The 16,254-nt window shown below is 62.5% G+C and overlaps 1 protein-coding gene and 1 long non-coding RNA gene across 4 annotated transcripts in view; both read left to right on the top strand.

Annotated features, from left to right (window-relative positions):
* The window catches only part of LOC116790785 (maestro heat-like repeat-containing protein family member 7), a 29,884-nt gene extending 14,088 nt beyond the window's left edge, over positions 1-15,796 (top strand). For 2 of the 3 annotated variants that reach the window (XM_032696164.1, XM_032696161.1), the window contains 3 exons: positions 14,776-14,878; positions 15,148-15,204; positions 15,503-15,796. In XM_032696164.1, the coding sequence (XP_032552055.1) occupies positions 14,776-14,878; positions 15,148-15,204; positions 15,503-15,708 (366 nt within the window). In that variant the 3' untranslated portion in view covers positions 15,709-15,796. Of the gene's footprint in view, positions 1-5,939; positions 5,964-14,441; positions 14,520-14,775; positions 14,879-15,147; positions 15,205-15,502 lie in introns of all 3 variants that reach the window. The other variant, XM_032696163.1, reaches the window with a different exon arrangement.
* On the top strand, positions 10,539-11,079 carry LOC116790786. Its single transcript, XR_004358493.1, has 3 exons — positions 10,539-10,564; positions 10,804-10,868; positions 10,983-11,079. It is a non-coding gene; the product is annotated as an uncharacterized LOC116790786 (long non-coding RNA).
* Positions 15,797-16,254: the final 458 nt, after the last annotated feature.

Here is a 16,254-nt window from a genome sequence, read left to right on the forward strand (position 1 = left end):
GCAGCATTGCTGCCCTCGCCCCCACGTTCCTTCTGTGTGTCACAGCCCCGTGTTTGGAGGGGCCACCAGCCAGCACTTCTCCCAAGGAGCCCGTGCCAGCAGGGGAGGGTTTGCTTAGGTTTTCAGCTGTGCCTAAAGTTCATGTCCAGCTGTCTTAGATACTTTGCAGAACGGACTCCTTCTCACCTGGGGCACGTTGGCCAGCTGGGGGAGTCCCCAGGGCACGGGGCAGGGTGTCACAGGGCCCTTTGTGACACGGTGGGATGGCACAGGGCAGGGTGTCACAGGGCCCTTTGTGACACGTGAGGACATAGTACTGGTGGGGAGGTGGCCACGCCTCAGTGCTCCTCGGAGCGTGCGACGGGACGGACGGGACCGAGCGGTGCTGTGCGGAGCCCCCGTGCAGCCACCTCCTTCCCTTCTGACCGGAGCATTTTGGTGGATTTTCTGTGCTGGTGAGCGTCCTCGAGGCCAGACCGCGGGACTCGGTGACACGGAGCTTTGCGAGGTGTCCCCAATCCCTGCGGCAGCTGCCCTCGAGGCCGGCACTGCAGGACTTGATAACCAACACTGTTTTGTGTGGCTTTTCTCTCATTCAGGTGCCCTCGAGGCCAGACCACAGGATTGGTGACCCGGGAATTTTCCGAGGCGTCTCCAGTCCCTGTGGCAGGTGCCCTCGAGGCCATTCTCTGGGACTCTGTGCCCCAGAGCTTTTCTCTTGCGTCTCCATTCCCTGCAGCAGGTGCCCTCGAGGCCCGACTGTAGGATGGCAGAGAGACGCTTCAGCCTGTGTAGGTTTCTCAGGAGGAAGAAAAAGAAGGAAGGCCCTGAGACTACCCCTGCACAGCAGCCTGAGGAGGCAGAGCAGTCTCAGCCCCTGCAGGAGGGTGAGTGGCAGAGCTGAGCCACAGGGCCTGTGGCTGCTGCCAGATGGGGCTCTTCCCATCCCATCCCCTGTAGACATGGCCAGGGAAACGGAGGGGGGGAAGAGGGCCCAGGGCCAATCCCCCAGCAGCTCCAGGCACTGGCCCTGCCTGTGGAGCGCAGGGCTGGGCCGTGTTCTCCGGCCTGTCCCGCAGCCCCTCAGCTCTGACTGCGCTCACTCTTGCCAGATCCAGGACGGGACCGGACACAAGAACAGGACCGCGCCCCGTGGACGCTTCCTCAGGGCAGCACAGGTACCTGCAGCCACGGCCTCCTGGGCTGGGCCTGCTGTCCCTGCTCAGCCTGGCACCGCTGTCAGAGCTCACCATGGCACATCCCTCTCTTCCCTGCTCTCCGTTCTCCTGCAGGCTTGTCTGACATCCCTGACCATTCGGCGTAGAAAGATCACACCAGCTGAGGTCCTGGCACAGCCTGACCCCACGCCGAGTGAGCTCAAGGCACACCCTGATGTTGGCACCGCGTCGAGTGATGGCACAGCAACTGTGACAGTGCGGTGACCGAGGATGGGACAAACTCCAACACCGCCCTGCCCTGAGCTCAGCACGGAGGCTGACGGGGCAACGACTGAGGGCATGGCAGACACTGAGAGCACACCTGTTCAGCGCCTGCCCGATGCTCCCAGTCTGGACGTTCTTGGGGACGGAGCTGTCTCTGCTCAAGTAAGCAGCCTGTGGCAGGGATTGTGTGGGCCCTCAAGCCGGGTCTGCTGGGCCCCCTCAGCCTTTGAGGCCAGCACAGTGTGGCGGGAAGGGAAGCACTTCTCAGGGGACAGTGGGCAAGTTACTCCTTCTGGTTGCCCTCCCACGTGCATCCTCCAGGCCAGAGAGGGGGACTTGGTGAACTGGAGCTCTTCCAAGGCATCCTAGTCCTTGTGGCAGGTGCCCTCGAGGCCAGACCATGGGACTTGATGGGCCGGAGAGTTCCCAAGTCTTCTGTTGCAGGAGCCTTCAAGGCACAAATGCAGGACTTGGTGACCCAGAGCTTTTCCATGCCATGTCTCCTGCAGGAAGCCATGGAGCCAGACAGAGGAATGGAGCAGAGACCTCCCAGCATTCCCAAGCAGGCCTGGGTGAAGGATGAGGAGGAAGGCCCTGGGCCTGCCCCATCCCAGCAGCCTGAGGAGGCAGAACAGTCCTCAGCCCCTGCAGGAGGGTGAGTGGCAGAGCTGGGCCACAGGGCTGGTGGCTGCAGCCATATGGCCCTCTTCCTATCCCATCCCTTGTGGACATGACCAGGGAAAGGGAGAGGGTAGGAAGGACCGAGACTGTTCCCCTGGCAGCTCCAGGCACTGGCCATCCGGGGCTGGCCCTGCCTGTGGAGCGCAGGGCTGGGCCGTGTTCTCCGGCCTGTCCCGCAGGCCCCTCAGCTCTGACTGCGCTCACTCTTTGCCAGATCCAGGACGGGACCGGAACACAAGAACAGGACCGTGCCCGTGGATGCTTCCGCAGGGCAGCACAGGTACCTGCAGCCACGGCCTCCTGGGCTGGGCCTGCTGTCCCTGCTCAGCCTGGCAACCGCTGTCAGAGCTCACCATGGCACATCCCTCTCTTCCCTGCTCTCCGTTCTTCTGCAGACCTTTCTGACAACTATTGGGTATTCGGCGTAGAAAGACCAGGACCTCACCAGCTGAGGTCATAGCACAGCCTTACCCCACGCAGAGACCTCCCAGCGTGCCCCAGGTGGCCCGGGTGAAGGAGGAGGATGAGAGGAAGGCCCTGGAGTGGCCCCATCACAGCAACCTGAAGAGGTGGAGCATCTCGAGCCCTTGCAGGAGGGTGAGTGGCAGAGCTGGGCCACAGGGCTGGTGGCTGCAGCCAGATGGGCCTCATCCCATCATATTCCCTGTGGACATGGCCGGGGAAAGGGAGGGGGAAGAGGGGCCCAGGGCCGATCCCCCGGCAGCTCCAGGCACTGGGAATGCCAAGGCTGGCCCTGCCTGTGGAGCACAGGGCTGGGGTGTGTTCTCTGGCATCTCCTGTACCCCCTCAGCTCTGACTGTGCTCACATCTTTGCCACATCCAGGCCAGGACAGCGGTGCAGACACCACAGCATGTCTGCTCAGAGTGGGAAAGATGGTCCCTCTCTGGATGTTCCTGAGGAGAACGGTGTCTCTGATGCAAAGCAAGTAAGCAGCCTGTGGCCAGGGCTCAAGTCCCCAGGGATGGTGTGGCCCCTCTAGCCAGCTCCCCTGGGCCCTCTCAGCCTTTGAGGCCAGCACAGTGTGGTGGAAGGGAAGCACTTGTCAGGGAAGCCGGGCAAGTTGCAGCTTTTCCCCCACACCTCCTGCAGGTGCCAGCCTTCGTCAGGAACGTGCACCAGAGACTGACAGTCAACGCCAATCCAGAAGAGAAGCTACTGATGGAGTTTCTGAGGGTGACTGATGAACACCCTGATGATGCTGTGGTGACCCTCCTGCGCTGTGCCCCATCGTGTGACAGGTACAGGGCCTCTCTGCCTTCGGGACTCGGGGCTCACCAGCCTTTAGAGCACATCACCCTGTCCATCCTGTCCCACATGGTCTGCCAGAGGAATGGAGAGTTCCAGGACCATCTGGCCCCTCTGTTTCCCAGCCCTGCCATGTCAGCCCCCATCCTGCTGCCATGGTCCCTCCCTGCTCCTCAAGGCACTTTGGCCAGTGCCTCCCTGATACAGAACTCTGGCCCCGCAGAGCTGCTGCCATCATGTGGAGGACCATCACCTCACCAGGAAGGACAGTGGTGAAGGTGCTGCCACAGCTGCTCTCCGTGATGGAGGACTGGCCACTGCACAGCACGTCCACCTCCGACGGGGACGAAACGGATGTCTTTGCCCTGGCTGTGAGTTCATGGGAAGGGCTTTTGCTCACCCCCAGGTCACCTCTCCGGTGGCTCTCCATCCTCCCCCAGCACTGCATCTCCCTGCCTCAGGCACTGGGCTGGAAACGTAGGTTAGGTGCAGGTTCAGGGGCACCAGGCCACGTGCTCCCCCTGCATCCTCCCTGGCGTCTCCCTCCCACGCTCGGGCCCTGCCACATGGACATCTGGGCACTGAGAGCTGTGTCCGGATGGTTTATCTTTTGCAGGCAACCAGGGTGATCTGGGAGACTCTGCAGTTGTTCCAGTTCCCAGAGTCATTGACAGAGTACTCCCCCCGTCTCCTCGTGGCTCTGCTCTTCCAAGTTCTCATCAGCACAGAGCAGACGCCAGAGGAGGTCGACACCTTCTGGAGGGGATGCCGGCAGCAACACAACCTTCCCACTCAGCCCAACAGGTGCTCCATCCCAGTCCTCCTCTACCTTCTGTGCCCTCGGGGCTGGCTCAGGGTTCCCAGCATGACCTGGGCTTTGCTCTGCACCCAGGTTTGCAGTGCTGACAATGAAGGCTCTGCTTTGCCATCTGGAGTGTGAGGATGTTGTGCTTTCAATGGAACGCAAGCGCGGCTGGGACACGCTCCTCAGTGCTGACACCCACCACAATGCAGTGGGTCTGCTGGCCAGGTGAGACCCCCTTGTCCCCGCTGCCCCTGTCCTTTCTGCCTGTCCACGGGGCACCCCACACAGTGCCCGTGGTCGTGGGCCAGGGGGCCTTGTCACCCAGGGATGGCCGAGCAGAGTGGCAAAGGCTGGGAGAGGCGGGTGCACAGGAGGAGCCGCCTCCTAAAGTGCCCTTGTCCTGGGGAAAGACCAGGCCTCTGTGAGTCCATCCCAGGAGAGGTTGGCCCACCCGGCTCAGGGTCAATGGGTTCCTTTTTCCCACTGGCAGGGAGATGCGCCGTGTCTCCAGCCCCTTGTGTTCCCGCATCACACTCCACCTGCTGGAGCTGCTGAGCAGGGAGGAGCCCCACTTGGAGCTCCTCACCATGGCATTCCTTGTGGAGGTGAGCTGATGGCGAGCGCTGCCTGGCTGAGCGGCCTCCACCTCTCTGGCCTCTTGGAGGGCCCAGCCCTGTGTGAGTCTGGGCTCCTGCCAGCCAGCACCCCATCACTGCTGCGTGCCTTTCAGGTCCTGGACTGCCTGGATATGAGTGACTGGGGAGGCAGCATTCTGCAGAGCCTTTCAAGGCACCTCGGGAGTTGAGTGCCCAGAGATGCGTCGCCTGGCGCTCCGAGGCCTCCTGGTACTCACCCAGGATCCCGTGATGGTGAGAAGGGGCAGTTGGCTGAAGCCGTGCTGGACCCTGGGGCTCAGGAACGCAGTCCGCTTGGGCTTGGCTGGGCTTCGGAGCTGTGGCCCGCTGCACCCAGCTCTGCTGCCTCCCCGCTCAGCTGCCCGAGTCCCTCGGCACAGGCCTTTGGCCTCTGGGCCCCGCGGCAGCACGTGGGGCTGCCCCACCAGAGCGGGGTTGGGGCTGCAGCCATTCATGGCTTCACAGCACAGCACTGTGTTCCTCACAGGCTGATGGTGTGCAGAGCCTGACAGAAAGCCTCCTGGAGCTACTGTGGATGCAGATGGAGAGCTGGTGGGGATGGCCCTCTCTGTACTCATCAATCAAGTCCAGGACAGAGACATCCCAATCTCCACCCCCACTGCCCTGGAACTGGCTGAGGCACTCCAGACACTCTTTGGCCACGTAAGGCTCTGTGCCCCCCACCCCAGGCGCTGGGTGCTGCCAGGAAACTGTGGCCTGTGGATTTGCAGGCTTGTGCCCCGGTGGGCCTTGAGCAGCCGGTGCTGAGGTCTTTTCCTCTTCCTTGCCATCAGGACAACATCCACGTGCAGCTGCTCTCCATTCACCTCTTCCGAAAGGTGTTGAAGTTGGTAGTGGAGGAGGGAAAACAACCCCTGCGGACGCACGTGATCCAGAGCCTGCTGCCACTCTTCTTCCTCTCGCACGATGAGAACGAGCACCTGGCAGACGTGAGGACTTTCTGGACTCTGGTGTCCCCATGAGAGGGGGCCGGGCTGCCTCCTGCCCTGGCACCTCCCGGGCTCCAGCCTCCTCTTGATCTTGGTGTGGGGACAAGGGTCCTGTGCCCTGGGCTGCAGTACCATGTTCTGGTCTCTGTTGCTCTGCAGGCCTCTCGGGGAGCACTGCTTCGTGCACTCAGGTTCCTGAAGAGAAGGGATCTCAAGAACCTGCTGGAGGCAGACAAGCCCTGGTGTTTCTTTGACTGCCTGGTAAGGATGGTCAGGAAGGCCCAGCCCCAGGCTAGTCCAGCCCCCAGCCCCCGATGTCCAGAGTGCGGGGCCGGCACTGTGCCCCTGCCCACTGCTGCAGCTGCCCGCGGGACAGCAGCCTGCGCCCCACCCGCTGCTGCCTTGCCTGGGGCGTGCGGGCTCCTCTGCAGGCTGCTCTGCCCCCGAGCCAGGGGAGACCAGTGCTGGGCGCAGGCAGTGCCCGGCCAAGGGGCAGAGTCCCAGCCAACCCTTCCCTCTGTGCCCTGCCGCTCTCTGCAGCTGGAAAGCGGGAAGAAACAAGTGGTGGACTTCATGTGGCAGGCCCTGCCATTCCTGGAGAGCCCACAGGAGCCCCTGCAAGAGTTGGCCCTCAGGTTCATTGGTGAGCCACAAGGTCCCTCCCCACCCCGCTGCAGCTCGGCCCCAGCCCCGGCTGCTGCAGCGGCAGCAGGATGCGGCCCAGGGATGTGCTGGGGAGCCCCGAGTGCCCTGGCGGCTGCTGCTGCCCTGTGCCAGCCCAGCCCTGGGGAGTCCCCAGGCGGGAAGGCCCCGGGCTCAGCCCTGCCAGGGCAGGAGGGCGTGTGGCCGGGCCGGCAGCGCCACCGGGGGGGAGCTGTGCCGCTGGGGCCCTGACAGCATCTGTGTTCCCAGGGATCGCCGGGAGGTACCTCAGAAAGGGGCAGGAGGAGGACGAGCTCATCACAGAGGTCATCACTGACAGTGAGTGCGGGCAGTGGGCTGTCAGCAGGGGCTGGCGGGAGGACCACAGAGCCTGGGCAGGGAATTGCAATCCTGCCCCAACTGTGGGGGCCTCTGCTCCCTGTGCATGGACAGAGCAGAGAGAGATTCCAGGGGCACGGGGGGATTGGTGGCCAGCACCATCTGGCTGATCACATTGGACCTTGCTCCCTCCTGGCCATGGCAAGAGCTGGGTGGGATGGCCCTGCCAGGAGGGCCTCCTCGGGTCCCTGCAAATGCTGGCTCTCATCTTGGCTCCGGTCTTTTCTCTTCCAGCCCTTCAAGGCATGACTGCTGACAGCCCTGCCATCTCAAGGCTGGCAGCTAAAACCTTGAAAATCATCAAGGGTGTCCAGAAATCTAAACCTTAAACGACACCGAAATCTAAATCCACCAGATTCCGGTAGCCTCCATTCCTCTCTGTTCCAGCCCTGAGAGGAATGACCGATGACCTCAGGCTCGCCATCACAGGCCTGGCCATTCCAAACTGTACATACTAAGAGCTGTACAAAGAGCTCCCTGCTCCAGACTCCAGCAGCAACAAGACTGGCTCTGGAGAGGAAAATGCCGCTTTTCTGCAAGGACGGCCTTTTACACCAGCATGGGAATATCAAATACATCTAGACATCTTAGGAAACACAGAGGCCCAGCAAGTTTTTTTTAGTGCATGGTGTCCACGGAGGGGAAGAGGGGAAAAGGGCCCTTGTGCTCAGACCAGGTGTGCAGTGGGCAAGGGAGAGTGCCCAAAAGGCCCTTGGCCTTGGGGGGTTCTGCTGGAGCCTCAACACTTGCAGCAGAGTGCATGGCCAGAGCCTGGAGCTGTGGGGATCCCTGAGAAGCTGGTCCTGGGAGGTGGCCACAGGCCCTGTGCCAGGCGGGAAGCAGCATCTGTGGCCTGCCCGTGTGTTGGTGTCGGGATTGCTGAGGGCTGGCAGGTGCCTCCTGAGCCGGCTCCTGTGGAGCTCCTTCAGGGCTGCGCCGCTGCCGGGCCGGTTGTCGGGGCTGGGGGAGAGCCTGAGGGGACGGGGCGCTGGGAGGCCCTGAAGGGCTGAGGTGCTGCGGAGGCCCTGCCGGGATGAGGGATTGGGAAGCACCAAGGGGAATGCGTGAGGGAGGGGGTGGCGGGAGGCCGTGAGGGGACAGGCTGGGCAGAGGAGGCCCTGAGGGGACAGGGTGTGGGAAGGCCTGAGCAACTGGGGGGCAGAGGCCATAAGCAGCCCCCAGGCAGCCTCCCGGTTCCCTGCCAGCCGGCTGCTCTGGCGCTTGCCCGGGGCACCTCCCATGCCTGCGGCAGAAGGCCTGGAGGCCTGGGCAGGAGGGTGGGCACACCCCCAAGGGGACCAGGCTGGCCTGGCTGGGGACAAGGAGGGCAAGGGGGCCCTGCCGGGACACGTCCCCTGGGTGCTGCTGGCCAGGGGCAGGGGCACAGGCAGGGCTGGGGGCCAGCTCGGGCCCCCGCGGCTGCCCAGCCCACAGGGCTGTGGCCCAGAGCCTGCTGAGCCAGAGCTCTGGGCCCGCAGAGCTGCTGCCAGCACGGGAGGGCACAGGGCTCCTCGGGCAGGGCCGCGCAGTCTCTGCCGCCCAAGCGGTTCCGTGCCACAGACAACAGCAGCAGGCTGTGCACAGGAGCAGCAGCAGCCACAACGCCTGGGCCTCCTCGCCCAGGCACCCACACCAGCCAGCATGCCAAAAGCGGGCATGCTGGGGGCACAATTGCACCGGCTTTGGCCAAAGGCTTCAGGAAAAGGGGCCACGAGGCCTTTCTATTGACTGCCCAGCCTCACAGCAACACTTGGCAGCTTCAGGGGCAACCTGTCCTCCTGACTGACTTCCATGGCCGTGCCTGAGGGCACACTCCCCTTCCACGCTCAGACGTCCCAAGGCAGCGGTGCTGGGGCCATCCTTAGAGACTGCCATGGCACAGGAGCTGCACCTGGGGTGCAGCTGCTCAACCTCTCCTCCAGGCAGGCACCTTAAAACACAGGCATGGCCTTCTGAACGCCAAATGTAGGCCTTTCTGGAGTGGAAGGAAGAAGCAGCAGAAGCTGAAGCAAGGCCTCCTCTGGCTCAGGTTGCAGGATAGAGGGAAGTCAGCACTGTGCTGTCTGCTGCAAAGATGGCCCAGTTCACAAGCTCAGCTTTTGCTGCTAGAGGATCCTACTTTGGACGTGCTGGAGACCATTCCCTACCAATGCACGGCCCCCCATCGCTCTTGCATCAAGTGTTCTGCACCCGCGGCAACACGTGTGCCCTGTGTCCATGCGAGAGCAGCAACTGGCAGAAGACGTCTGCTGCCAGCACTTGTCTTGGCTGCTCCTTCAGGAGGCTGGCACCTTAATCAGAGACACGGAACAGGTTTGCATCCCTGAGTTCTCCCTGTCCCCTTCACTTTCCCCAATGCCCTGGAGATCAGCTGGGAGTCGCAGACGGACACACAGCAACTGGAGCTTTGAACATCAGACCGGGCAGCTTTTATTTTGCACAATGCAAGAAAAAAGTCCAAAGAACACAAGGAAACTTGACAGGATGTCTGACCAATCTAATCTTCCTACAAAACTCAGCAACCGAGGGGAGTTTTGTGCTGCAGCTCATCACTTGCCCAAAAAAAATCATTCCCCCAAGGAGAAAGTGCTTCTGCCTTCTGACAGCTGCCGAGCACGGCCACCAATTGCTCCAGCTGCCGCTCCCAACAGCCCCCTGCAAGAGCGCAGACATCAGTGCCCGTTGGCTTTGGCTGCCCTGTGGCACAGAAGTGCCCCGGGGACACAACTGTGTGGGGCAGGAGAGGGGCACCAGCCCTGCCAGGACTGGGGGCGGTGGCAGGTCTCCTTGGGCGAGGACTTGCAGAGCTGCTGATTTTGGTGCAGCCCCGGGCAATGGGGTGGCAGCAGCATTGCTGCCCTCGCCCCCACGTTCCTTCTGCGTGTCACAGCCCCGTGTTTGGCAGGGCCACCAGCCAGCACTTCTCCCAAGGAGCCCGTGCCAGCAGGGGAGGGTTTGCTTAGTTTTTCAGCTGTGCCTAAAGTTCATGTCCAGCTGTCTTAGATACTTTGCAGAACGGACTCCTTCCCACCTGGGGCACGTTGGCCAGGGTGGGGGAGTCCCCAGGGCACGGGGCAGGGTGTCACAGGGCCCTTTGTGACACGTGAGGACATAGTACTGGTGGGGAGGTGGCCACGCCTCAGTGCTCCTCGGAGCGTGCGACGGGACGGACGGGACCGAGCGGTGCTGTGCGGAGACCCCGTGCAGCCACCTCCTTCCCTTCTGACCGGAGCGTTTTGGTGGATTTTCTGTGCTGCGAGCGTCCTCGAGGCCAGACCGCGGGACTCGGTGACACGGAGCTTTTGCGAGGTGTCCCCAATCCCTGCGGCAGCTGCCCTCGAGGCCGCACTGCAGCACTTGATAACCCCTAGCATTTGCTAGGCTTTTCTGTCTTTCAGGTGTCCTTGAGACCAGACTGCAGGACTTGCTGACCCATACCGTTTGTTAGGCTTTTCTCTCTTTCAGGTGCCCTCGAGGCCAGACCGCAGGACTGGGGACCCGGAAATTTTCCGGAGTCTCCAATCCCTGCGGTAGGTGGCCTCGAGGGCAGCCTGCCAGACTTGGTCACCCGGAGATCTTCCGAGGTGTCTCTCTCTTGCAGGTGCCTTCAAGACCAGACTGCAGGATGGCGGGAAGACGCCTGAGCCTGCTCAGGCCCTTTCGGAAGAAGAAGAAGGAAGGCCCTGGACCTGCCCCATTCCAGCACCTGGAGAAGATGGAGCAGTCCCAGCCCCTGCAGGAAGGTGAGTGGCACAGCTGGGCCACAGGGCTGGTGGCTGCAGATGGCTCTGCCTCATCCCACCCCGTCCCCTCTGGACATGGCCAGGGAAAGGGAGGGGGGAAGAGGCCCGGGACTGTTCCCCCGGCAGCTCCAGGCACTGGGAATGCCGGAGCTGGCCCTGCCTGTGGAGCGCAGGGCTGGGCCGTGTTCTCCGGCCTGTCCCGCAGCCCCTCAGCTCTGATCCTGCTCACTCTTTGCCAGATCCAGGACAGGACCAGACACAAGAACAGGACCGTGCCCGTGGCCGCTTCCGCAGGGCAGCACAGGTACCTGCAGCCACGGCCTCCTGGGCTGGGCCTGCTGTCCCTGCTCAGCCTGGCACCGCTGTCAGAGCTCACCAGGACACATCCCTCTCTTCCCTGCTCTCCGTTCTTCTGCAGGCCTTTCTGAAATTCTTGGGCATTCGGCGCAAAAGGACCACAACCAGACCGACTGAGGTCATGGCACAGCCTGACCCCAGCCCGACTGAGCTTGAGGCAGACCCTGATGTCACCACCGCACTGACTGAGGGCACAGGAAACTCTGATACCCCGACGATTGTTCACACGACCAAGTCTGACCCTGCTTTGACTGATGCTACAACAGACCCTGACACCCCATCCATCGATTGCACTGCAATCCCTGACATCCCGTTGAGCGATGAACCCACAAACTCTGGCGCTGCACCGCCCGATCTCACTGCGGAGGCCGACACTGCAATGACCGAGGGCACTGCAGACACTGACCTCGTGCCCAGGGAGAGTGTGAATTATGCTCCCACTCCAGATATTTTTGAGGTGAATGGTGTCTCCAGTCCAGAGCAAGTAAGCAGCCTGCGCCCAAGGCTCAAGCCACTCCAGGGGCTTGTGGCCCCTCAAGCCAGTTCCCCTGGGCCCTCTCAGCACAGTGTGGTGGGAAGGGAAGCACTTGTTGGGGAAGCTGGGCAAGTTGGCAGCTCTTCTCCCATGCCTCCTGCAGGTGCCAGCCTTCGTCAGGAACGTGCACCAGAGACTGACAGCCAACGCCACTCCAGAAGAGAAGCTACTGATGGAGTTTCTGAGGGTGACTGATGAACACCCTGCTGATGTTGTGTTCACCCTCCTGCGCTGTGCCCCATCGTGTGACAGGTACAGGGCCTCCCTGCCTTCGGGGCTCGGGGCTCACCAACCTTTAGAGCACATCACCCTGTCCATCCTGTCCCACATGGTCTGCCAGAGGGATGGAGAGTTCCAGGACCATCTGGTCCCTCTGTTTCCCAGCCCTGCCATGTCAGCCCCCATCCTGCTGCCATGGTCCCTCCCTGCTCCTCAAGGCACTTTGGCCAGTGCCCCCCTGACACAGAACTCTGGCCCCGCAGAGCTGCTGCAACCCTGTGGAAGACCATCGCCTCATCGGGAAGGACAGTGGCAAAGGTGCTGCCACAGCTGCTCCCCGTGATGGAGGACTGGCCACTGCACAGCACGTCCACCTCCGACGGGGACAAAACACATGTCTTTGCCCTGGCTGTGAGTTTCTGGAACTGGACTTTACTTGCCCACAGGTCGCTTCTCCAGCAGCTCTCCGTCCTCCCCGAGCAGAGCACTGCATCTCCCTGCCTCAGGCGCTGGGCTGGAAACCTGGCTTAGGGGCGGGTTCAGGGGCACCAGGCTGGGGGCTGCCCCTGCGTCTTCCCTGGCCTCTCCCTCCCACACCTGGGCTCTTTCACATGGACATCTGGGCACTGAGAGCTGTGTCCGGGTGCTTTATCTTTTGCAGGCAATCAGGGTGATTTGGGAGATCCTCCAGACGCTCCAGTGCCCAGAGCCATTGAAAAAGCATTCCCCCCGTCTCCTCGTGGATCTGCTCTTCCAGATTTCCATCAGCCCAGAGCAGACTCCAGAGGAAGTTGACACCTTGTGGAGGGAATGTCAGAAGCAATACAACCTTCCAACAGACTCCAAGAGGTGCTCTGTCCCAGTCCTCCTGACCCTCTCATGCCCTTGGGGCTGCTCAGGGCTCCCAGCATGACCTGGGCTTTGCTCTGCACCCAGGTTTGCAGTGCTGACCCTGAAGGCTCTGCTTTGTCATCTCGAGTGTGAAGATGTCGTGCTTTCAATGGAACGGAAGCGCGGCTGGGACACACTCCTCAGTGCTGACACCCACCACAATGCAGTGGGTCTGCTGGCCAGGTGAGACCCCCTTGTCCCCGCTGCCCCTGTCCTTTCTGCCTGTCCACGGGGCACCCCACACAGTGCCCGTGGTCGTGGGCCAGAGGGCCTTGTCACCCAGGGATGGCCGAGCAGAGTGGCAAAGGCTGGGAGAGGCGGGTGCACAGGAGGAGCCGCCTCCCAGAGTGCCCTCGTCCCCTCCCAACCTGGTGGGGAAAGACCAGGACTCTGTCAGTGACTCCCGGGAGAGGTTGGCCCACCCGGCTCAGGGTTGATGGTGCCTCTTTCCCCCGGGCAGGGAGATGCGCCGTGCCTCGAGCCCCTTGTATTATCCGATTGCCCTCTGCCTGCTGAGGCTGCTCACCAGGGAGAAGACCTCCTGGGAGCTTCCTGCCATGGCATTCCTTGTGGAGGTGAGCCTGATGGCGAGCGCTGCCGTGCTGACCTGCCTCCACCTCTCTGCCCTCTCGCAGCTGCAGCTGCCCGGGACGGTGCCGCGCCCTGCGCTGCTGCCTGGGCCCAGCCCGGTGCGGGTCTGGGCTCCTGCCGGCCGGGCACCCCGTCACTGCTCCCTGCCTTTCAGGCCCTGGACTGCCCGGACATGACTGAATGGAGTGACATCGTCCTGGAGATCCTTTCCAGGCGCCTCTGGAGCCAGTGCACAGAGATGCATCGCCTGGTGCTGAGAGGCCTCGTGCTGCTGAGCAAGGCTCCTGGGATGGTGAGGAGGGGGCAATTGGCTGAAGCTGTGCCGACAGCCTGGGGCTGGGGAGCGCAATCGCTTGGGCTTGGCTGGGCCAAGGGGAGGTTTAGCTTGGGGAATAGGGAAAGGTTCTTCACTCACAGGGTGCTCTGGCACTGGAACAGGCCCCACTGGGAAGAGGTCACAGCCCCAAGGCTGCCAGAGCTCAAGGACAACGCTCTCAGGGACACGATGGGATTGTTGGGCATGGTCCAGTGCAGGGCCAGGAGCTGGACTCAATGATCCTTGTGGGTCACTTCCAACTCGGGATATTCTAGGATTCCATGATTCGTGGCCTCACAGCACACCATTGTGTTCCACACAGGCTGACGGTGTGCGGAGCCTGACACCAAGCCTCGTGGAGCTACTGTGGTATACAGGCGGAGAGTTGGTGGGGATGGTCCTCTCTGTACTCATCAATCAAGTCCAGGACAGAGACATCCCAATCTCCACCCCCACTGCCCTGCGGCTGGCTGAGCTGCTCCCGCCACTCTTTGGCTACGTAAGGCTCTGTGCCCCCCACCCCAGGCGCTGGGTGCTGCCAGGAAACTGTGGCCTGTGGATTTGCAGGCTTGTGTCCCGGTGGGCCTGGAGCAGCCGGTGCTGAGGTCTTTTCTTCTTCCTTGCCATCAGGACAACATCCATGTGCAGCTGCTCTCCATTTACCTCTTCCAAAAGGTGATGGAGTTGGCAGTGGATAAGAGCAAACAACTCCTGAAGACACACGTCATCTACAGCCTGCTCCCACTTTTTTTCCACTGGCATCATGAGAACCAGGACGTGGCAGAAGTGAGAGCTTGCAGAGTCTGGTGTCCCCGTGGCAGGGGGCTGGGCTGTCTCCTGCCCTGGCACCTCCAAGGCTCCAATCTCCTCCTGGCCTTGCTCCAGGGACATGGGGCCCGTGCCCTGGGCTGTGATGCCATGTCCCGGTCTCTGTTGCTCTGCAGGCCTCTCGGAAAGCGCTGCTTCGTGCAGCGGGGTTGCTGAAGAGGAGGGATCTGGTGAAGCTGCTGAAGACAGAGCAGCCTTGGAGGTTCGGCGAGTGCCTGGTAAGGACGACCCCAAAGCCGCAGTCCCCGATGCCCAGAGTGCGGGGCCGGCACTGTGCCCCTGCCCACTGCTGCAGCCGCCCGCGGGACAGCAGCCTGCGCCCCACCCGCTGCTGCCTTGCCCGGGGCGTGCGGGCTCCTCTGCAGGCTCCTCTGCGCCCGAGCCAGGGGAGGCCAGTGCTGGGCGCAGGCAGCGCCCGGCCAAGGGGCAGAGCCCCAGCCAACCCTTCCCTCTGTGCCCTGCCGCTCTCTGCAGCTGGAAAACGACAAGAGAAGAGCAGTCGAGTACGCCTGCCAGGCCCTGCCGTACCTGGAGAGCCCACAGGAGCCCGTGCGAGAGGCGGCCCTCAGGTTCATTGGTGAGCCACAAGGTCCCTCCCCGCCCCGCTGCAGCTCGGCCCCAGCCCCGGCTGCTGCAGCGGCAGCAGGATGCGGCCCAGGGATGTGCTGGGGAGCCCCGAGTGCCCTGGCGGCTGCTGCCGCCCTGTGCCAGCCCAGCCCTGGGGAGTCCCCAGGCGGGAAGGCCCCGGGCTCAGCCCTGCCAGGGCAGGAGGGCGTGTGTTCGGGCCGGCAGAGCCACTGGGGGGAAGCTGTGCCGCTGGGGCCCTGACAGCGTCTGTGTTCCCAGGGATCGCCGGGAGGTACATGAGGGGCCAGCGGGTAGAGCTGCAGGTCGCCATTAACGGTGAGTGAGGGCAGTGGGGCTGGTGAGGGGAACACAGAGCCCGGGGCAGGGAGCTGCAATCCTGCCCTGGCTGCGCAGGGCTCTGCTCCCTGCAGAGATGAGCAACGGCTTGGGCAGAGCAGAGACAGATTTCAGCGGCATGGGGGGGATTGGTGGCCAGCACCTCCTGGCTGATCCCGTTGGGCCCTGCTCCCTCCTGGCCATGGCAAGAGTTGGGTGGGATGGTCCTGGCAGGAGGGGCTTCTTGGCTCGCCAGAGATCTGCTCTCTGACCTTGGCTCTGTTCTTTTCTCTTCCAGTTATTGAAGACATGACTCCCGACAGCGCTGCTGTCAAAAGCCTGGCACTTCAAACCCAGGAAATCCTTAGAGCTGTCCAGAGACCTCAGTCTTCTCCAGGTTCCAGCAGTTTGAAGATCAGCTCCAGAAGGTGCAGAATAGGGAGGCTCCTCTCTGGGGCAGCTGCCGGAGGTCAGCGGAGAACTTATTCTGGGAACCCTGTCTGATGGGCCCACCTGAGCCTGCGGGACAGAACCCTCTCTTCAGCAAGTTCCTGTTACCCCAACTTGAGACTATGAAATTCCTCTCAGCATACACGGAGGCTCAGGAGGTTTTTTTGGTGCTCGGCGTCCACAGGGAATCTGGGAAGAGGGGAAAAAGGGCCCTTGTGCTCCACAACACTTGCCCAAAGGTGCAGTGGGCAAGGGAAAGTGCCCAAAAGGCCCTTGGCCTTGGGGGGTTCTGCTGGAGCCTCAGCACTTGCAGCAGAGTGCATGGCCAGAGCCTGGAGCTGTGGGGATCCCTGAGAAGCTGGTCCTGGGAGGTGGCCACAGGCCCTGTGCCAGGCAGGAAGCAGCATCTGTGGCCTGCCCGTGTGTTGCTGTCTGGCTTGCTGAGGGCTGGCAGGTGCCTCCTGAGCCGGCTCCTGTGGAGCTCCTTCAGGGCTGCGCCGCTGCCGGGCCGGTTGTCGGGGCTGGGGGAGAGCCTGAGGGGACGGGGCGCTGGGAGGCCCTGAAGGGCTGAGGTGCTGCGGAGGCCCTGCCGGGATGAGG

The sequence above is a fragment of the Chiroxiphia lanceolata genome, chromosome 9 (genome assembly GCF_009829145.1).
Source record: "Chiroxiphia lanceolata isolate bChiLan1 chromosome 9, bChiLan1.pri, whole genome shotgun sequence".
Classification (NCBI taxonomy): domain Eukaryota; kingdom Metazoa; phylum Chordata; class Aves; order Passeriformes; family Pipridae; genus Chiroxiphia; species Chiroxiphia lanceolata.